Raw genomic sequence first — 24,276 nt, forward strand, 5'->3', positions numbered from 1 at the left:
TCTTTTCCATCTGCACCATAGATCTGGATATCACCAGCTCTGCCCATTGCTCCTTTGCATCCTCTATATGTCTCATTTATTTTTTGCTGGAACACATTCTGACTTTAAGGCCAAAAGGTAGACACAGGAATTTGTACCATCCAAAGAGTGTGTTTAATGTTGTCATCAGCGAAGATCCTTGTCTAGTTTCGCGCTCCAATAGCTATTTCTGGCATCAAGCTTGCTGAAAACTTTTTCCCCTGCCAGTGCTGGTGTGATCTCTTCCAGTGTTGGAGTAGGGTAGTGATCCCTCTTTATTGCTTGATTAAGATTTTGGGATGCAGGCAGATTTGCAGCTGTCCATTTGGCTTCTCTCTCACCATGATGGAATCTGTAGGCTGTGACTTGACAAATATTTTATTTTTTTTTGAGTTCTCTTTCAAGCTGACCTTTCAGTTCTATTGGTATTTTAAGTGGAGGATGAATCACCGGTCTGATCGCTGGGTCAATGGTGATGTGATACTCAAAATCTTCAAAGCATCCAACTGTCAAAACACTCTGGATACATTTGGCCCAGATCTTCCCTGCTTCTGATTGGAGGGCATTCTTCAATGCCTGTGCTACCTTCAGCTTTCATCTCATGGTTTACCAAGATCAGCTGCAGCTCTTTGCAACTGCTCAACCCCAGGATAGCTGGACTATCTGTTACAGTGGCATAGAACATACAGTTAATGTCCTTTCCTTTGTGCGACCCTCTGAGTTGCGTCATTCCCAGCTGTTGAATCTCAATTCCACCATATGCTGTCCACATGGCATTGCTTGGTTTCAGAATATCTTTCTTTGAATGATCATTTTCTTTCAAACGTTCTGGTGTAGTCTGAGCGGGTTGATGAACTCAGTGCTCCTGTATCAAGCTTCAGCTTCAGGTTTAAGGTTGTGGGCTTACTTATAGAGTCATAGAGAGATACAGCACTGAAACAGGCCCTTCGGCCCACTTAGTCTGTGCCGACCAACAACCACCCATTTATACTAATCCTACATTAACCCCATATTCTCTACCACATCCCCACCTGTTCCTATATTTCCCCTACCACCTACCTATACTAGGGGCAATTTACAATGGCTAATTTACCTATCAACCTGCAAGTCTTTGGAGGTGGGAGGAAACCGGAGCACCCGGCGGAAACCCACGCAGACACAGGGAGAACTTGCAAACTCCACACAGGCAGAACCCAGAACCGAGCCCGGGTCGCTGGAGCTGTGAGGCTGCGGTGCCAACCACTGCGCCACTGTGCTGCCCACTTCTTACCGTCTTCCTGATTCGTATGGTTGTGTGAATTTCTTCTCTCTGGGAACTTTTGCATCCAGACATTTCATGCAGGTCACTGCTCTGGCAGTGTCTACAGCCTGCAATATTGTAAGCTTGTCCTTTCCAATTAGAACTTCTTGTACATCAGGGTGTGCAGAGTTCTAAATGAGCTGATCTACCAGCCCTACCTGTGTCCTTGAATTTACACTTGCTGGCTACATTTCTCAGTCTCATTAAGAAATTGTCAATCGGTTCACCTTGTTCCTGTCTCAGGCTCTGCAATTCATAACAATGGATCCGATGGTTTGACTTAGGCTGAAGATGTGTGTGACTTTCTCAAAAATTTGTCCTCACTCCTTTTCTTCAAACTTTTCTCTCCTGCCACAAAAGGATGTAGATGACCTTTTCCTCTTCACTAGCACCTTTCAGAAAACTACTGAATGTCCATTTGCACTTTTGCTTAAATTTTTCAAATGCCTCCGTGATGTCATCGACCTCCCAACCCACCATGGGCTGGAACTGCACATTCATTGCTGCAGTGGCAGACATCTCGGTTTTTTTTTGCGCAATTTAGTTTCTTTTCTGGCACTAACTTGCGTTGTTTTTCACAATCAAATTCAACATTTACATCACTCGCATTTTGAATTCCACTCACAAATACCTTGCAGCCACCATACTATGTCCTGTGGTTCCCAAAGCTTCTTAGATACTCACACTTTAGGCACAGATACTGGAGGTTACATCATATTTTCTCACATCTCTCCACATGTGGTGCAATGATACAAAGTGTGTTTGGTACACAGGTTGTAGTGTAGTAGTGAGTGATCTGGCATTGTGGAGATATATATACATACACTTGAACTTAGTTCCTAAGTCATTTTGGATAATATAACTGTAGTATATGGGTCTGAAAAGGTTAATCTTGAGAGAGTGCAAAGAATACCTCCTGCCATGATTACGTAGGAGATCACATGTGAGAGAGACTCAAATAGGAGCAGCGTGGCTTTTTGGAGGAGTCACACAGGCTAGTATGGAGTGTAAGTAGTTATCATGCAATAAAGATTAATGTTTAACTACTACAGACTAAAAATCTCTCTGGCTAGATTAAATAAGGTGGCAGCGTACCAAACCAACATATAACAATAACAATATTACACCATGTCTGTAATGGGTAGCCTTTGTCTCCAAGAATCTTTGAAGCTGTACCGGGGTCCGGAAAAGGAGCCTGCTGCAGTAGGCATCGTGGCTGCTACCTGGGAGCCTTGCACACACCTATAGGGTCCTCTTTCGGTGGTAGCAGACTTGGTTAACATTGACTGGAAGACTTACTGTTTATGAAGGCTGCTGGCTGGTCCAGAGGAACCTTGATGGCCACATGCCATTACAGTTGATGGCACCTTGCACCTAGGGGAGTCCAATGTTGGACCCGAACCCAATAGTCCTCTCTGCCTGAATCTCCTCATCGGTGTGACATCACATCAAGTCGCTGGGCCTCTTGAATAGGGCATTGGTCAGCTCATGGTGCCCCAGTGGCTGCAGACTGGGAGATCCCACACTACACCCCAGTGGATTCCTGGAAGGAGCCTGAGTTTTAGAAGTTGAGAGCCCTGGTGGTCTTCAGGGCCACTGGCATTGCATGCCCACCAATCCCCATGGGTCTCAGCTCGTCCTACAGCATGGTGCAGAGATCAGTGAAGGCCTCCCTGGGGAGCTGCAGTCTTTGCTGACACTGCCGCTCAGACATTTGCAGAAACCACCTCGGGCGGTAGACTCTCCCCTGGCTATTGACGTGCCCCTCTGCACCCTTCTGTGCCAGGCCCACCCTGAGGCTGGCCCTCTTGATGGTTGTGAAATTGGTGATGTGCCCCTGTCAGTGCCTGCACCTGCTGCCCTCTGAGCTGCCCCTCCTACTGAATGAGGGCCACAAGCCTGGGTGAATGAGGCCCATGGCAAGTAGCCTCCCTGTAAATCCTAGGCCGACCAACAAGCTGGCTCCCTCACCCCCCCAAATGAGCCCCCGAGTCCTCTCTTCAGGGCAAGTGCCACTGCCCCTATGTGACCCTGGCCACACCCTCCCCCCCACTCATGGCACCTTTACCCCCATATTACTGACGTCCACCACTGCTCTTTGCACACCACCCTTCTTCTTACCACACACTGGCTCTCCCAATGTCTATGCTGGAGAGTCAGCACTAATCCCCCACTTTCTTGCTCTGAAGACCCCTGGTCCCTGTGCACCACTGATAAAATAGAAATTGCCCGATAAGATTGCAGCTAATTGGCCTTTAAGTTCCTCAATTGATGTCCACCACCTCGTTGTCAGATGTCTGCCTTCAATGGTTCCTTCACTGGTAAAATCTGGAAGGGACGTCATGACTTCTGACTTTCAGCCAAACACAGTCTGCTCCAATTTTACACTCCCCCGCCCTCCAGAGACAGACAGACACACACACACACATACAGACTGAGACAGAGGGAAAAACACACCAAGAAACTGGGAGATAGACACAGAGAGTTAGAGAGAGACAGACAGCTGAATTTTATGTTGCAGCCACCATAATCGGTGGTAAAATATGGCAGCCCGCACTTACAGGCTTTACTCCGCGGAGCGCCATGATATTAAAAGCGGCGGGTCTTGACATGGCTGTGGCAGACCGCACCCCCCTCCCCAATGACATGGAGGGGGTGGGCAGTCCATCCCTGGCAACAGCGTCCGACGCCACTGCGCAGGCACCGACACCACTTTTAAAGGGGTTCCAGCTTTTCAATTTAATTAAAATTTTTAACTAAAGTTATTCCAACCCTCTCCCACCCCACTCAATGACCATCAAGTTTATTACTTGCCCTCTCTCCCCCAACAAGCTTACTTTGTGGCCCTGACCTTGCCCCCCCACAAAGTTCATAAACTATGAACTTTACTCCTTCCCACTACCCCTAGACCTATCAGAAACATTTGATCCTGCTCCCTAGCCCTCCCCCCAACAACATACCACCTGCACCTTCCCCACCAGTATCCTGCAGCAGATCTCCAGATGGAGATCCGAAGGCACAGGAGTCCCAGAAACCGAGCACAATATAAAGCAGGATGGCCGGCGGGAGCAGGTAAGTCATTAATTCATTAATCCACATTCATCAACATAGTTAAATTATGCTCCCTTTGCCGAGCAGCAGGGGGGGGGCCGACATAATGCATCACCACCACTGGCAATATGGGACCTGGCCTTCTTTACGCCAAGGCCTGTGGCGGGCCTCTCCCAGAGGCATTTTATGGGCCCCCCCACCATGACCCCCAATGTCGGGGGCTCAATAAAATTCAGCCCAGAGAGAGACACACAAAGAGAAACACGCACGCAAAGACATAGGCAGAGAGACACAAAGACACACAGAGAGACAGAGAGAGAGACACACACACAAAATGACAGACTCAGACAGAGAATGAGAGCAAGAAGCAAACAGGGAGAGAGAGCATACAGACTGAGTCAGACAGAGTGCGAGGGTGAGTGAGAGAGACTTAGAAACTGGCTTCCTACCTGTTTGTTCATCAGGATGTAAATGAGAGGGTTGTACACAGCTGAGCTTTTGGCAAAGAAAGCTGGGATGGTCATGAAGATTGGCCCAAAATCACTGCCTTGGTTGGTGAAGATGTAGAAAGCCACTGAAGCATACGGCAGCCAACAGATGAGGAAAGCAATCACCATGATGATCACCATTCGAGTGACTTCCCTCTCAGCCCTCTGGGTGGTTTCTGATTCCTGTTGCTGGGCTGCAGCCTATGGATGTGAAGGAGAGCCAAGCGAGTATTAGAAAATGAGGAGAGACTGCACATGAAGGACTGGAATCGGCAATCAAGGTAGTGGTGAAAGATGGAAATTGTGGAACACTCCTTGGACAAGAAAGTCAAGTTGACAAAGACCCGTATTACAGAATTGGACTGGCGGGTATGGTATCCTAGTGCTTATGATCCTAGACTGGCAGTGCAGAGGGCATCAGATCAAAGCCCACTGTGGGAAGTTAAATAACTGAACTCAATAAATCAGGTAATTTGTGGGCTAGCATCGGTTAAATGATAATTGTCAGATTGTCAAAGGAACCTAGCTGGGTCACTAATGTTCTTTAGGGAAGGGAACATGTCATTATGTGACTTCAGTCTCAATGCATTTAGGGAAACTAGGGATGGTCATTCAATGTAGCCTTGTCAGTGTCAGCCATATCCCAAGAAAGAATATTAATCAAGTACTTAATGATTATATCATACATTATCAAACAGAAGTAACTCAGAAATGACTTTGAAATTACCTCTTTGACTGTGCAGACCAGGCGACCATAGCAAAAGAATATAACTGTCAGAGGGATGGAGAAGTGGACGACGAACATATAGATGACGAAGGACTCGTTATTCACTTCGGGTTTCAAAGTGTAGTAGTCAATCCCACATGAGCATTGCAGTCCTTCAGGGATATACCTGCAAATGTAAGGAGCTCTTCAGGTTACAAGAATAAAGAAAGAAAGGCATGTATTGATATAGAGCCTTTCACAATCTTAGGACATTACTCAGCCAATTACTTTTGAAATGCAGTCACTGTTGTAATGTAGGAAATGCTACAGTCAATTCGTGCACAGCAATTTCCCATAAACAGCAGATGTAATGACCAGATAATCTGCTTTAGCAAAGTTGGTCCAGGGATAACTATTGGTCAGGCCACTGAGGAGAACTCCCTTGTTCTTCTCTGAAATGTTCTCCTGAGATGGCAAAGGCAGCCCCCATGAAATCTTCATCCAAAAAGCAGCACCCCCACAGGAATGCATTTGAGTGACAGCCTACACTTTGTGCTCCGGTTTCTGGAGTGGGACTTGAACCCATACCATCTGACTCAGAGACAAAAAAAGCACTACCACTGAGCCACAGTTGACACTATAGCACAGCATCATTGAAATGAGTTATGTTTAAACAGATCTGTTGAGTTCTCCTTTATGCCCCCAGTAAATTACATTTTATCTATTTTTGTTAGTATTGGCAGGACTAAAGAGGACAACCAATCCAGGTCCTGGGATTTAAGTGCGATCAGACCCCAGTGAGAGTCTGAATATGTTGAGATCTAACTTATCTGAAAAGAAAGTGTTGCTGTGAGATGAGCCCCCAGTGTATGAAGGGTGTGCTGGGCTGGGTGTAGTGTATTCCAAATGTGATTACCTGGACCATCCAATCAGTGGGGGAGCAGCACAAGCCAGGGCCATGGTCCATGTGAGGCCAACGCCCATCATGGCATGTTGGGTGCCAAATCGGAAGTTGCTCATGGGTTTACAGACAACCACATATCGTTCAATAGCCAAAACCACAAGGGACCAAAGAGCGACTTCACCTAAGGAAGAGAATTAGAGTAAAAATGAATCTGCCCCAGCACAGAATGCACCCAATCAAAGATCACCATAAATTGCAACAAAGTAACTAAGAAAATCTGCAAAAACCCAATAACAAGATCAAATCCAACAAATTCAATTACACGATAAACTCCAAAAACCCAATGACAAAAACATCATCTCTAAAACATTAACTAACACCATGATGCCAAGCAAATTCAATCACTGCATTATGTTATGCTGGGGTGAAGAAGGGGTCTCAGGCTCCCCTTTCATCCCTTCTCTGGTTGGCTGCAACAGGGTTTCTCTTTTAAACACACTGATTTAACTTACCACCTCAGTAACAGTTGCTCCTGTTCCACTAATATAATTGCAAATGAACCAATCAGACAGGTTTTCTTGAGTTTAAACAAGAAAGATATAAGTTTATTAACCTTATCACTCTAAACCAGTTAAAATTACTAAAATATGCGACGCATCCATGCTCACATTCATGAGAGGCACACATACACACAAATAGATTACAGAGGGAAAACAAAGTTGGGTGGTTGAAATAAAGTCTGTAATAAATGGAATTCAAAGACTGAGTCTCAGTGTTTTTAGTTGAAGTTAAAGTCTTGAAGTCCTCGCTGGGCCATGTGCAAATTTGTGCTTGCTTCTCTGGTTCCAGAAGGCAGGAGAGGGGCTTTATCTGAGTCCCCTACTTCTTGACTATAAGGATCTGTAGTCTTGAGGCTGCCACCGAGGTTTCCCTGGGACTTTGCTGGAGAGAGAGGGGAGATGTTTCTTCCCTGGATTTCAGTTACTGTCTTTCTGAGCACAATTCACGAACTTTTAGAGTTACACAGGCAGCCATGTCATGTGATCACCTCATTGTTTGGTACAGAATTTTCTGGAATGATCTTTGAAATTCAAGGCTGTTCAGGCATACTTGGTGGGGGAGGGGCGGGATTTGGTTCTTTCAAAGTCAATGGATGTCAACAGCTTTTGACGATCAACATTGACAAAACTATTTTAGGTAATTTAATCAGGGAGCACCCCCATTGTTCTGGCTAGACTGGGTAATCACCTGTCCCAGGTTGGCCTTTAGTTTTTCATGTGAAAATTCGTGCATGACCATTTTTAGCTGCTCTGTTCTGCTTTTTAAAAGTTACTTGTAAAGATTTCAGTAAGAGTCTCAGGTGAAATTTCATATGACAAAATTAATATTTTCCATTTGGCGTGTGCGATTTTCCATCACAATTACCTTGAAAAAAGACAATGACAGAATATCCTCCAATAAACAAAGTGGAATAATCAGTTCCAAAAAAAAACTAATGGGATCACCATCTTCAACAAAACTAATCGCAGCATTAAATCCAACAAACCCAATGACTTCATCACCTCCAACAAACCCAATGACTTCATCACCTCCAACAAACCCAATGACGTCATCACCTCCAACAAACCCAATGAGATCATCACCTCCAACAAACCCAACGAGATCATCACCTCCAACAAACTCAATGATAACATCACCTCCAACAAACTCAATGACAACATCACCTCCAACAAACTCAATGATAACATCACCTCCAACAAACTCAATGACAACATCACCTCCAACAAACTCAATGACAACATCACCTCCAACAAACCCAATGACACCATCACCTCCAACAAACTCAATGACAACATCACCTCCAAAAAACCCAATATCATCGTCATCTCCAATAATCCAAATGACATCAACACCTCCAGTAAGCCCAATGAGTCACCTCCAATAACCCCAATGACATCACCACCAACAAACTCAATGACAACATCACCTCCAAGAAATCCAATGACAACATCACCTCCAACAAACTCAATGACAACATCACCTCCAACAAACTCAATGACAACATCACCTCCAACAAACTCAGTGACATCATCACCTCCAACAAACCCAACAACATCATCACCTCCAACAAACCCAATGACATCACCTCCAACAAACCCAATGACAACATCACCTCCAACAAACCCAATGACATCATCACCTCCAACAAATTCAATGACAACTTAACCCCCAAAAAATTCAATGACAACATCACCTCCAACAAACCCAATGATAACATCACCTCCAAAAAGCTCAATGACATCACTACCTTCATTAAGCCCAATGACAACAGCACCTCTAAGAAACTCAATGAAATCATGACCTCCAACAAACCCAATGACAATATCACCTCCAACAAAACCAAGGGCATCATCATTTGCATCAAAACATATGACATCAACTCCAAACAACTCAATCACATCATCAACTACAATAAATTCAATGACATCCTCACCTTTAACAAACCCAATGGCAACATCACAGTGAAACACACAATGACTAAATCACCTCCATGACACCCAGTGAACTTCATCACCTCCAACAATGCCAATGACATCAATACCTCCAGCAAACCCAATAACATCAACACCTCCAACAAACTCAATTACTTCATCGCCTCCAACAAGCCCAATGAAAGCATCACCTCCAACAAATCAGTGCTGTCACCTGTAACAGACCAAACAACACCACTTCTAGCAAACCTATGGCATCATCATCTCCAAAAAGCCCAATGACATCTTTATATCCAACACACCCAATGAAAACACCATGTCCAGCAACCCCAATGACATTACCACATTCAACAAACAATGACATCATCACCTCCAACAACAAACACAATGACAGCATCACCTCCAAAAAGCTCAATGACATCATAAATTTAAAAAAAAACCCTGTGAAGCATAACCTCTAACACATCGAATGATATCATCACCTCTATAACAGCCAGAGATCATGGTCCATATCGGTACCAATGACATAGGTAGAAAAAGGGGAGAGATCCTGTCTTTAAGGAGTTAGGAAAAACATTAAAAAGCAGGACCTTAAAGATAATAATCTCCAGATTACTCCCAGTGCTACGCACTAGTGAGCCTAGAATTAGGAGGTTAGAGCAGATGAATGCATGGCTGGAGAGATGGTGCTGGAAGGAGGGCTTTAGATTCCTGGGGCATTGTAATGGGTTCTGTTGGAGGTGGGATCTTTACAAGCCAGATAGTTTGCACCTCAACTGGGCTAGGACAAGTGCAAAGAGCTCATGGACTTCTTTGTTACCAAGATTGAAAAGGGAGCGAGGCGAGAGCAAATAACCACAGGCCAGTCAGTCTAACCTCAGTAGCGGGCAAATTATTGGAATCTGTTCTGAGAGACAGGATAAACTGTCACTTAGAAAGGCACAGGGTAATCAAGGACAGTCAGCATGGAGTTGTTCAGGGAAGATTGTGCTTGTCTAACTTGATTGAATCTTTTGAGGAAGTAACAAGCAGGATTGATGAGGGTAGTGCAGTTGATGTGGTCTACATGGATTTAAACAAGGTTTTTGGCTGACTGGTTAAAAAAATAAAATCCCATGGGATCCAGGGGAATGTAGCAACCTGGAGACAAAATTGGCTCCGTGGCAGGAAACAAAGATTAATGGTTGACTAATGTTTTTGCAACTGGAAGGCTGTTTCCAGTGGGGTTCCACAGGGCTCAGTACTAGGTTCCTTGCTTTTTGTGGTATAAAGAACAAAGAACAGTACAGCACAGGAACAGGCCATTCAGCCCTCCAAGCCTGCGCCGATCTTGATGCCTGTCTAAACTAAAACCTTCTGCACTTCCGGGGCCCATATTCCTCTATTCCATCCTATTCATGTATTTGTCAAGATGCCTCTTAAGCGTCGCTATCGTACCTGCTTCCACCACCTCCTCCGGCAACAAGTTCCAGGCACTCACCACCCTCTGTGTAAAAAACTTGCCTCGCACATCCCCTCTAAACTTTGCCCCTCGCACTTTAAACCTATGCCCCCTAGTAACTGACTCTTCCACCCTGGGAAAAAGCTTCTGACTTTTCTGACCTTTCTGTCCATGCCACTCATAACTTTGTAAACCTCTATCATGTCGCCCATTAATGAACTGGACTTAAATGTAGGAGGCATGATCAAGATGTTTACAGATGACACCAAAATTGGCTGCATGGTTAATGGTGAGGAGGGAAGCTGTAGACTGCAGAAAGATATCGGTGGACTGGTCATTTGGGCAGAAAAGTGGCAAATGGAATTCAACCTGGAGAAGTGCGAGGTGATGCACTGGGGAGGTCAAACAAGGCAAAGGATTACACAATAAATGGGAGGATACTGAGAAGTGTAGAGGAAGTGACGAACCTTGGAGTGCATGTGCACAGATCCCTGAAGGTAGCAGGACAGGTTGATAAGGTGGTTACGAAGACATATGGAATACTTAACTTTATTAGCCGAGGCATAGAATATAAGAGCAGGGAGGTTATGCTGGAGCTATATAAAACACTAGTCAGGCCACAACTTGAGTACTGCATGCAGTTCTGGTCATGTCATTACAGAAAAGACGTAATTGCACTAGACAGGGTACAAAGGAGATTTACGAGGATGTTGCCAGGACTGGAAAATTGCAGCAATGAGGAAAGATTGGATTGGCTGGTGTTGTTTTCCTTGGAATAGAGGAGGCTGAGAGCTTTGAATGAGGTGTACAAGGCTGAGAGAGGCCTGGATAGAGTAGATGGGAAGGACCTATTTCCGTTAGCAGAGGGGACAGTAACTAGGGGCATAGATTTAAAGTGATTGGTAGAAGGAATAGAGGGGAGATGAGGAAAACCTTTTTCACCTAAAGGGCGGTAGGAGTCTGGAACTCACTGCCTGAAAAGGAACTGGAGGCAGAAACCCTCAACTCATTTAAAAGGAGATGCACCTGAAGTCCCGTAACCTCCCGGGATACAGACCAAATGCTGGAAAATGGGATTAGGCAGGGTAGTTCGTTTTTCAGTGGCGCAGACACGATGGGCAGAGTGGCCTTCTTCTGTGCCGTACATTTTTTTACATTTTCTAAATATTCTAAATATCTGAAGAGGAGGAATGTGCAGGGATGTGGAAAGAGGGTGGGGGAGTGGCAGTACGTGAATTGGGCCTTAGGAGGGCCAGCATGGGCACTATGGGTTGAATGGCCTTCTTCTGTGTTGTCACGATTCTATGATTCTACGATAAAACCCAATGACAGCATCACCGCCACAAACTCAATGACATCAACTCCAACATATTCAATGACAACTCCAGAAACAAACCAAGACAACATCATCTCCAACACACCCAATGACATTATCACCTACAACAAATCCATTGACAGAATCACCACCAACAAACCCAATGAAAACGTCACCTCCAACAATTTCAAATGTATCAGCATCTCAAATAATCTCGATGACATCACCTCCAACAAAGACAATGCAATTATCACTTCAAATATTCAATGTTGTCGCCACCTTCAACAAACCTAATGACATCATCTCCAACAAACCCAATTATATCATCATCTCCAACAAAGTCAATGACAACATTACCTCATCAAATCCAATGGCATCATCACCACCAACAAACCCATGAATATTATCACCTCCAACAAGGTCAGCTCAGTGACACATCATCTCCAACAAATTCAATGACAATATCACCTCCAACAAACTCAATGACATCATTACCTGCAACAAACCCAATGACATCATCAACAACAAACACAATGATGTCATCACCTGCACCAAAACACATGATACCAACTCCAAAAAGCACAATGACATCATCAGCTCAAAAAACCCCTATTTTTTAATTCTTTCATGGGATGTGAGCGTCACTGGCTAGTTCAGCATTTATTGCCCATCCTTAATTGCCCTTGAGAGGGTGGTGCTGAGCCACCTTCTTGAACCGCTGTAGTCTATGTGGTATAGGTACACCCACAGTGCTGTTAGGGAGTTCCAGGATTTTGACCCAGCAACAGTGAAGGAACGGCGATATTGTTCCAAGACAGGATGGTGTGTGGCTGGGAGGGGAACTTGCAGGTAGTGGTGTTCCCATGCATCTGCTGTCCTCGTCCTTCTAGATGGTCGAGGTCATGGGTATGGAAGGTGCTGTCAAAGGAGGCTTGGTGAGTTGTTGCATGGTACACACTGCTGCCACTATGCATTGGTGGTGGAGGGAGTGAATGTTGAAGGTGGTGGATGGGGTGCCAAGCAAACGGGCTGATGGTGTTGAGCTTCATCAGTATTGTTGGAGCTGCACTTATCCAGGTAAGTGGAGAGTATTCCATCACACTCTTGACTTATGCCTTGTAGATGGTGGAAAAGCTTTGGGGAGTCAGGAGGTGAGTTACTCGCCGCAGAATTAGCAGCCCCTGACCTGCTCTTGTAGCCACGGTATTTATATGGCTGATCCAGTTAAGTTTCTGATCAATGGTAACCCAGAATGTTGATAGTTTTGGTAATGTCATTGAATGTCAAGGAGAGATGGTTGGATTCTCTCTTGTTGGAGATGGTCATTGCCTGGCAAATATGTGGCATGAATGTAATTGCCACTTATCAGCCCAAGCCTGAATGTTATCCAGCTCTTGCTGCATATGGACATGGACTGCTTCAGTATATGAGGAGTCGCGAATGATGCTGAACATTGTGCAATCAGCGAACATCCTCACTTCTGACCTTATGATCAAAGGAAAGTCCTTGTTAAAGCAGCTGAAGATGGTTGGGCCTAGGACACTACCCTGAGGATCTCCTGCAGTGATGTCCTGGAGCTGAGATTATTGACCTGCAACAACCTCAACCATCTTTCTTTGTGCTCGGTAAGACTCCGACCAGCGGAGATTTTTCCCCCTGATTCCCATTGACTCCAGTTTTGCCAGGGCTCTTTGATGCCATACTCAGTCAAATGCTGCCTTGATGTCAAGGGCAGTCACTCTTACCTCACCTCTGGAGTTCAGCTCTTTTGTCCATGTTTGGACCAAGGCTGCAATGAGGTCAGGAGCTGTCTGGCCCTGGTGGAAACCAAAATGAGCGTCAGTGAGCAGGTTACTGCTGAGTAAGTGCTGCTTGATTGCACCGTCAATGACAGCTTCCGTCACTTTGCTGATGATCAACAGTAAACTAATGGGGCAGAATTGGCCAGGTTGGATTTGTCCTTTTTGTGTACAGGACATACCTGGGCAATTTTCCACATTGCCAGTTAGATGTCAATGTTGTAGCTGTACTCAAACAGCTTGGCTAGGCGCATAGTTAGTTCTGGAGCACAGGTCTTCAGTACTATTGCTGGAATGTTGTCAGGGCCCAGAGCCTTTGCAGTGAACAGTACCTTCAGCCGTTTTTTGATATCACATGAAGCGAATCGAATTGGCTGAAGACTGGGGACCTCAGGAGGAGGTTGAGATGGAATATCCATCTGATGAAAAATGCTTCAGCCTTGTCTTTTGCACTGATGTGTTGGGCTCCCCCATTTATGAGGATGGGGATATTTGTGGAGTTGTTATTTGTCCACCATCATTCACGACTGGATGTGACAGGGCTGCACAGCTTGGATCTGATCCATTGGTTGTGGGATTGCCTAGCTCTGTCTATCGCATGCTGCTTCCACTGTTTGGCATTCATGTAGTCCTGAGTTGTAGCTTCACCAAGTTGACATCACATGTTTAGGTGTGCCTGGTGCTGCTCTTGGCATGCCCTCCTGCACTCCTGCAGGCTTGATCCCCATCTTGATGGTAATGGTAGGGAGAGGGATATGCCAGGCCATGAGGTTACAGATTGTGGTTGAATAAAATTCTGCTGCTGCTGATGGCCCATGGATGCCCAGTTTCAAACAGATTTGTTTGAAATCTATCCCATTTAGCACGGTGGTAGTGCCACACAGCACAATGGTGGGTATCCTCAATGTGAAGACGGGACTTCTTCTCCACAAGAGCTGCATGGTAGTCACTCCTACCAATGTTGTCATGGACAGATGCATCTGCAAAAGATAGATTGGTGAGGATAGGTTTCTCCCTCTCATTAGCTCCTTCACCACCTGCCACAGACCCAGTCTAGCAGCTATGTCATACAGCACAGAAACAGGCCTTTAGGACTCAGCCACCCCAGTCAGTATTGGTGCTACTGAGCCACTCTTGTTGATGGACATTGAAGTCCCCCGCCCATAGTACATTATGTGCCCCCCCCCCCCGCCCTTGCCAACCTCAGTCCTTCTTCCAAGTGTTGTTCAACATGGACGAGTACTGATTGACCAGCTGAGGGGGGATGGTAGGTAATAATCAGCACGAGTTTTCCATGCCCATATTTGACCTGATGCCATGAGACTTTATGGAGTCTGGAGTCAACTCGCTCCTGATTGTACACCACGGTGCCACCACCTCTGGTGGTTCTGTCCTGTCAATGGGACAGGACTTACCTAGGAATGGTGATGTTGGTGTCTGGGACATTGCCCATAAGGTATGATTCCCTGAGTCTGACTATGTCAGACTGTTGCTTGACTAGTCTGTGGGACAGCTCTCACAACTTTGGCACAAGCCCTCTGATATTAGTAAGGAGGACTTTGCAGTGTTCACAGGGCTGGGTGTACCTTTGTCATTTCTATGAGTTCTATACCATGTGGTATGTTCGTTTCCATTCCTTTAAAGACTTTTCTCGACCAGTTTGCTACAACTGAGTGGCTTGCCATTTCAGAGGGCATGTAAGAGTCAAGCACATTGCTGTGGATCTGGAGTAACATGTAGGCCAGACCAGGTAAGGACGGCAGATTTCCTTCCCTCAAGGACATTAATGGGTTTTTACGACAATCGACAATGGATTCATGGTGACCATTACTGAGACTAGCTTTATCACTGCAGATTTATTAACTGAATATTAAATTCCACCAGCTGCCATGGTGGGATTTCAAATAAAGTCGCCAGAGAATTAGCCTGGGCCTCCAGATTGCTAGTCCAGTGACAATACCACCACACCACTGATGCATAACCTCTAACAAAACCAATATCATCAAATCCAAAAAACCTAAAGACAGCATTATATCCACAAACTCAATGACATCATCTACTTCAACTAATTCAGTGACAACATCACCTCCAAGAAAGAATTACATCATCACCTCCAACAAACTCAAACAAACATCATCTCTAACAAACTCAATAACATTATCACCTCCAGCGACCTCAATGACATTATCCCTCCAACAAATCAATGAGAACATCACCTCTAACAAACTTAAGGTCATCACGAACAACAAACCTAATGACATCATCACCTCCAACAAGCTCAATGACATCATTACCTCCAACAAATCAATGACATCACCAACAACCTAATTACAATATCACCTCCAACAAGCCCAATGACATCATCACCTCCAACAAACTCAATGACATCACCGACAGCACACCCAAAGATATCACCTTCAGCGAAACCAATGACATCATCATCTGCACCAAAAAGCATGACATGATCTCCAAAAAAGCCAATGAGAACATCGCCACCAGCAAACTGAATGACATCCTCACTTCCAACGAATTCAGTGACATCACCTGCAACAAACCCAATAACAACATCACCTCAAACAAACTCAGTGACATCATCATCAACAAACCTAATGACAATATCGCCTTGACAAAAAACCCAGTACATATCCACCAAAAACACAATGACAACATTATCTCCATGACATGCAATGAAACTGTTGTCTCCAACAAACTCAATGACAACATGAGCTCCAGCAGTCCCACTGAAAGCATCACCTCGAGCAAACTGAATGTCAACATGACTTCCAACAAATCCAATGACTACATCATCTCAAACAAACACAATGCCCGGAATTTTATGGCATCTGGCAGGAAGGGGAAGGCAGTACCAGAAGTAGGTGGCAAAGCCCCTCCCATCCGACTTCCATTCGCCGAGCGATCTTGCGCCGGATGGCCAATTGATGGCCAGCAGTCATGTTGGCCAACCATTCAGTGGCCAGAGTTGAGCACTGAGCTGGCAGCCACGTTGTCACTTCACAGGGAAGGAGATTCAGGCGCCATGTTTAAAGGGTTGCCTGCACCCAAGCCCTGATGCAAATGCCATTTGTTGCAGCACTCATCCCTACAACCATCCTCTGAACAGACAGGTCTGCAGGCATCTCTGAACATTGAACCTCCATCTTCTTTGGAAGAAATCTGCACCTCCCTCCATCTCTGATTTCCACTTCACTAGAGGACCCTCCTCCTGAATGAACGATTCCCGTGGTAATTGTGCACTGCTATTCTAACTGAGCCATGCTGTCAGTAGTTGCTGCAACACAGCCCCCCTCAGGCTGTTTTCAAGTGATCCAGCTCCCAAGACCAGAAAGGCATCAAGAGGGCTCAATCCCAGATCAATGATTTTCAACTCCTTCCTACCAACGAATGAAAAATGCCTCAATCCACAGTTGCCATATGCAGCAATGACAAAATCGGCTGCCCTGCTGCCACCATTTAAAACCTGCCGAGGTTCCAAAGCCTTCAGTCCCCCATGTGCTTACCATTAAATCTGGAGGATCTCAAAAGTCTATTGCCTCGTTGACAATCTTAAATGGCTGTCAAATACTCATTTTGAAAATGCAAACATTGCTCCCACAAAGTTTCCCTTCCAAAGCTCACAAACTTTGGGACTGGCGAGATGACATTGGATAGTCAAGATGACGTCATCCAATGGAATTTTACATCTGCCCACGCTTCCACGCCCATCTGTTTCTGTGGCAACAACCATGGCCAATGACATAATCAACTCCAAAATCCAATGAAAACCTGACCCACAGCAACCATAAAGAAACCATATCCAACAAACCCAATGACAACATCACCTCCAACAAATTCAATTACAACACCACCTCCAACAGCTTAATGTCAACACTACCTCCAACAAACTCAATGACAACATCACCTCCAACAAACCCAATGACAACATCACCTCCAAGAAACTGAATGACAGCATCACCTCCAACAAACCCAATGACAACATCACCTCCAAGAAACTGAATGACAAAATCACCTTCAACAAACCCAATGACAACATCACCTCCAAGAAACTGAATGACAGCATCACCTCCAACAAACTCAATGACAAAATCACCTCCAACAAACTCAATGACAAAATCACCTCCAACAAACCCAATGACAACATCACCTCCATGAAACTGAATGACAACATCACCTCCTAGAAACTGAATGACAGCATCACCTCCAACAAACTCAGTGACATCATCTCCAACAAATTCAATGTCAACATCACCTCCAACAAATTCAATGACATAATCGCCTCCAACAGATGCAATGAAATCATCACCTCCAACAAATCCAATAACATCACCTCTAACAAATTCAATGAGAACATCATCTCCAACAAATCCAATGAATACATTGCCTCCAACAAACTCAATGATACGATCACCTCCAACAAAACCAATGACACCACCTCCAACAATCTCAATGATAACATTAGCTCCGACAAACACAATGGCATCACCTCCAATAATAACAATGACATCACCGACAACAAACCCACTGGCAACGTCACCTCCAGCAAGCTCAATGAGAACATCACCTCCAAGAAACTCAATCACAACATCACCTCCAACAAACTCAATGGCAACATCACCTCCAATAATATCGGTGACATCAACGACAACAAACCCACTGGCAACATCACCTCCAACAAACTCAATGACACCATCACCTCCAACAAACCTAATGACAACATCACCTCCAACAAACCCAATGACAACATCATCTCCATCTCCAAGAAACTCAGTGACAACATCACCTCCAACAAACCCAATGACAGCATCACCTCCAACAAACCCAATGACAACATCACCTCCAACAAACCCAATGACAGCATCACCTCCAACCAACCCAATGACAGCATCACCTCCAACAAACCCAATGACAACATCACCTCCAACAAACCCAATGACAGCATCACCTCCAACGAACCCAATGACAACATCACCTCCAACAAACCCAATGACAACATCACCTCCAACAAACCCAATGACAGCATCACCTCCAACAAACCCAATGACAACATCACCTCCAACAAACCCAATGACAGCATCACCTCCAACGAACCCAATGACAACATCACCTCCAACAAACCCAATGACAGCATCACCTCCAACAAACCCAATGACAGCATCACCTCCAACAAACCCAATGACAACATCACCTCCAACAAACCCAATGACAGCATCACCTCCAACAAACCCAATGACAACATCACCTCCAACAAACCCAATGACAGCATCACATCCAACGAACCCAATGACAACATCACCTCCAACAAACCCAATGACAGCATCACCTCCAACAAACCCAATGACAGCATCACCTCCAACAAACCCAATGACAACATCACCTCCAACAAACCCAATGACAGCATCACCTCCAACAAACCCAATGACAGCATCACCTCCAACGAACCCAATGACAACATCACCTCCAACAAACCCAATGACAACATCACCTCCAACAAACCCAATGACAGCATCACCTCCAACGAACCCAATGACAACATCACCTCCAACAAACCCAATGACAACATCACCTCCAACAAACTCAGTGACAACATCACCTCCAATAAACGCACTGACATCAGCTCCAAATAAACCCAATGAGAACATCACCTCCAAGAAACTCAATGACAACATCACCTCCAAGAAACTCAATGACACCATCACCTCCAAGAAATTCAATGACAACATTACCTCCAAGAAACTCAATGACACCATCACCTCCAAGAAATTCTGTGACACCATTACCTCCAAGAAACCCAATGACAACATCAGCTCCAACAAATTCAATGACAACATCATGGCCAACAAACAGAATGGCAACAACATGACCAAACATCCAATGACAACATCTCCTCCAACAAATCCTGTTACAGCATCACCTCCAACGAACGCAATGACAACATCGCCTCCAAGAAACTCAATAACAACATCACCTCCAACTAATTTAATGACAACATCACCTCCAACAAACCCAATGACAACAGCGTCACCAACATAGGCAATGACAGCACCACCTCCAACAAACCTAATGACAACATCACCTCCAAGAAGCTCGATGTCAGTATCAAATTAATCAAATACAATGACAACATCACCTCCAAGAAACTCAATGACAACATTGCCTCCAACAAAACGTATGATATCACCTCCAACAAACGCAATTACTACACAGCCTCCAACAAACTCATTGAAAACTCACCTCCAACAAACCCAATGACATCACCTCCAACAAACCCAATATCAACATCACCTCCAACAAACCCAATGATAACATTACCTCCAACAAAACATATGACATCACCTCCAACAAACTGAATGACATCACCTCCAACAAACTGAATGACATCACGGCCTCCAACAAACCCAATATCAACATCAGCTCCAACAATCCCAACGATAACATTACCTCCAACAAAACGTATGACATCACCTCCAACAAATGCAATTACAGCACGGCCTCCAACAAACTCAATGAAAACATCACCTCCAACAAACACAATGACATCACCTCCAACAAACCCAATCTCAACATCGCCTCCAACAAATGCAATGACATCATCACCTCCAACAAACCCAATCACATCACCTACAACAAATTCCATGACAGCATAACCTCCAACAAACTCAATGACGCCACCTCCATAAAATTCACTTACAACATCACCTCCAACAAAAACCATGACAAGATCATTCTAACAAACCCACTGACACTTCACTTCCAACAAACTCAGTCATAACATCACCTCCAACAAACTCAATGACAATATCACCTCCAACAAACCCAATGGCAACACTCCACAAAAAAAACTCAATGACATCACCACCAAATACAATGACAACATCACCTCCAGCAACCCCAATGGCGTCACATTCAATAAACTCAATGACAACATCACCTTCAACAAACTCAATGACTTCACCTCTAACAAAGGCAGTGACAACATTGATGGACGGCACAGTGGCGCAGTGGTTAGCACCGCAGCCTCACAACTCCAGTGACCTGGGTTCAGTTCTGGGTACTGCCTGTGTGGAGTTTGCAAGTTCTCCCTGTGTCTGTGTGGGTTTCCTCCGGGTGCTCCGGTTTTCTCCTACTGCCAAAGACTTGCAGGTTGATAGGTAAATTGGCCATCATAAATTGCCCCGAGTCTAGGTAGGTGGTAGAGGAATATCGGGACAGGTGGGGATGTGGTAGTGTAGGATTAGTATAAATGGGTGGTTGATGGTCAGCACAGACTCGGTGGGCCAAAGGGCCTGTTTCAGTGCTGTATCTCTAAATAAAAAACATAACCTCCAACGATTTGCACCTTGCTCGATTTAGACCCTGTCAAAATTACACCTTGCTTGATTTACACGCTGCTCAATTTACACCTTTCTCATTTTACTCCATGCTGGATTTATACTCTGCCTGATTTACACTATGCGTGATTTACTCCATGCTCGTTTTAAACCCTGGCCAACTTACTCCATGCTTGATTCACACTTTGCTCGACTTACACCCTGCCCGATTTACACACTGCCCCTATTTACACCCTGCTCGATTTACACCCTGCCCGCTTTACTCCTTGCTCGGTTTAAACCATGCTCGCTTTACACCCTGCCCGATTTACCCCTTACCCAGTCTACAACCTGCCTGATGTACCCCCTGCTCGATTTAGATCATGCTCAATTTACAGCTTGCCAGATTTACACTCTGCACCATTTACACTTTGCTCAATTTACACTTTGCTCGATTTACACTCTGCTCGATTTACACTCTGCCCATTTTACACTCTGCTCGATTTACCCTCTGCCCGATTTACACTCTGCCCAATTTACACCTTGAACGATTTACGCCTTGCCCGATTTACACCCTGCCCGATTTACACCCTGACCGATTTATACACTGCCTGAATTACACCCTACCCGATTTACACCCTGCCCGAATTACACCTTGTCTGATTTACACCCTGCCTGATTTACAGCCTCCTCGATTTATACCCTGCCCGATTTACACCCTGCCCGAATTACACCTTGTCTGATTTACACCCTGCCTGATTTACAGCCTCCTCGATTTATACCCTGCTCGATTCACTCTTTGCCCAATTTAATCTTGCCCGATTTAATCTTGCCGAATTACACCTTGCTCGATGTACACCCTGCCCAATTTACACAATGCTTGATTTACACCCTGCGCCATTTACATCCTGCGCCATTTACATCCTGCGCCACTTACACCCTGCTCGATTTACGCCTTGGCCGGTTTACACCTTGCCTGATTTACACTTTGCTTGATTTCCAACCTGCTCGATTTACACCCTGTCTAATTTACAGCCTTCTCAATTTATAGCCTTCTCAATTTACACCCTGCCTGAATTACACAATGCCCGATTTACATCCAGCCCATTTACACCCTGCCCGATTTGCATGTTGCCAGATTTACACCATGCTTGATATACACCCTGCCCGATTTACACCCTGCCCGATTTACACCCTGCCCGATTTACACCATGCTCGATATACACCTTGCCCAATTTACATCCTGCCCGATTTATTCCTTGCCCGATTTACTCCATGTTTGTTTCACACCCTGCTCGATTTACACCCTCCCCGATTTGTCCCTCGCACGCTTTACACCTTGCCTGATTTACAAAATGTCCAATTTACACCCTGCCTGATTAACACCTTGCTCAATTTACACCCTGCCCGATTTACACCCTGCCCGAATTACACCTTGTCTGATTTACACCCTGCCTGATTTACAGCCTCCTCGATTTATACCCTGCCCGATTTACACCCTGCCCGAATTACACCTTGTCTGATTTACACCCTGCCTGATTTACAGCCTCCTCGATTTATACCCTGCTCGATTCACTCTTTGCCCAATTTAATCTTGCCCGATTTAATCTTGCCGAATTATACCTTGCTCGATGTACACCCTGCCCAATTTACACAATGCTTGATTTACACCCTGCGCCATTTACATCCTGCGCCATTTACATCCTGCGCCACTTACACCCTGCTCGATTTACACCTTGGCCGGTTTACACCTTGCCTGATTTACACTTTGCTTGATTTCCAACCTGCTCGATTTACACCCTGTCTAATTTACAGCCTTCTCAATTTATAGCCTTCTCAATTTACACCCTGCCTGAATTACACAATGCCCGATTTACATCCAGCCCATTTACACCCTGCCCGATTTGCATGTTGCCAGATTTACACCATGCTTGATATACACCCTGCCCGATTTACACCCTGCCCGATTTACACCCTGCCCGATTTACACCATGCTCGATATACACCTTGCCCAATTTACATCCTGCCCGATTTATTCCTTGCCCGATTTACTCCATGTTTGTTTCACACCCTGCTCGATTTACACCCTCCCCGATTTGTCCCTCGCACGCTTTACACCTTGCCTGATTTACAAAATGTCCAATTTACACCCTGCCTGATTAACACCTTGCTCAATTTACACCCTGCCCAATTTACACCTTGCCCGATTTACACCCTGCTCGATTTACACCCTGCTCAATTTACAACATACTCAATTTACTCCATGTTCGATTTACACTTTGCCCAATTTACACCATGCTCGATTTACTCCATGCTCGATTTACACCTTGCCCAATTTGCATCCTGTCCGATTTACACCCTTCTTGATTTACACAATGCTCGATTTACACCTTGTCCGATTTACACAATGCTCAATTTACACCATGCTTGATTTACACCATGCTCGATTTACACCTTGCCCGATTTACACAATGCTCGATTTGCACCTTGTCCGATTTACACAATGCTCAATTTACACGATGCTCGATTTACACCTTGCCCGATTTACACAATGCTCAATTTACACCATGCTCGATTTACACCATGCTCGATTTACACCATGCTCGATTTACATCTTGCCCGATTTACATCTTGCCCGATTTACATCTTGCCCGATTTACACAATGCTCGATTTACACCTTGTCCGATTTACACAATGCTCAATTTACACCATGCTCGATTTACACCATGCTCGATTTACACCATGCTCGATTTACATCTTGCCCGATTTACATCTTGCCCGATTTACACAATGCTCGATTTACACCTTGTCCGATTTACACCATGCTCGATTTACACCATGCTCGATTTACACCTTGTCCGATTTACACCATGCTCGATTTACACCTTGTCCGATTTACACCATGCTCGATTTACACCTTGTCCGATTTACACAATGCTCGATTTACACGATGCTCGATTTACACCTTGCCCGATTTACACAATGCTCAATTTACACCATACTCGATTTACACAATGCTCGATTTACACGATGCTTGATTTACACGATGCTTGATTTACACCTTGCCCGATTTACACAATGCTCGATTTACACCTTGTCCGATTTACACCATGCTCAATTTACACCATGCTCGATTTACACCATGCTCGATTTACACCTTGTCCGATTTACACCATGCTCGATTTACACCATGCTCGATTTACACAATGCTCGATATACACCATGCTCGATTTACATCCTGCCCGATTTATTCCTTGCCCGATTTGCTCCATGTTTGTTTCACACCCTGCTCGATTTGCACCCTGCCCGATTTACACCTTGCCCGATTTACACCCTCCCCGATTTGCCCCTCGCACGCTTTACACCTTGCCTGATTTACAAAATGTCCAATTTACACCCTGCCTGATAACACCTTGCTCAATTTACACCCTGCCCG

The 24,276-nt window shown here is 45.0% G+C and overlaps 1 protein-coding gene across 1 annotated transcript in view; it reads right to left on the bottom strand.

Annotated features, from left to right (window-relative positions):
• Window positions 1–24,276, bottom strand: part of LOC137379941 (rhodopsin) — a 37,524-nt gene that overhangs the window by 7,634 nt on the left and 5,614 nt on the right. The window contains exons 2-4 of the mRNA XM_068051339.1: window positions 6,480–6,648; window positions 5,585–5,750; window positions 4,819–5,058 (exon numbers count right to left, since the gene is read on the bottom strand). Of these exons, the coding sequence (XP_067907440.1) occupies window positions 4,819–5,058; window positions 5,585–5,750; window positions 6,480–6,648 (575 nt within the window). The remainder of the gene's footprint in view (window positions 1–4,818; window positions 5,059–5,584; window positions 5,751–6,479; window positions 6,649–24,276) is intronic.

The sequence above is a fragment of the Heterodontus francisci genome, chromosome 19, assembly GCF_036365525.1.
Source record: "Heterodontus francisci isolate sHetFra1 chromosome 19, sHetFra1.hap1, whole genome shotgun sequence".
Classification (NCBI taxonomy): domain Eukaryota; kingdom Metazoa; phylum Chordata; class Chondrichthyes; order Heterodontiformes; family Heterodontidae; genus Heterodontus; species Heterodontus francisci.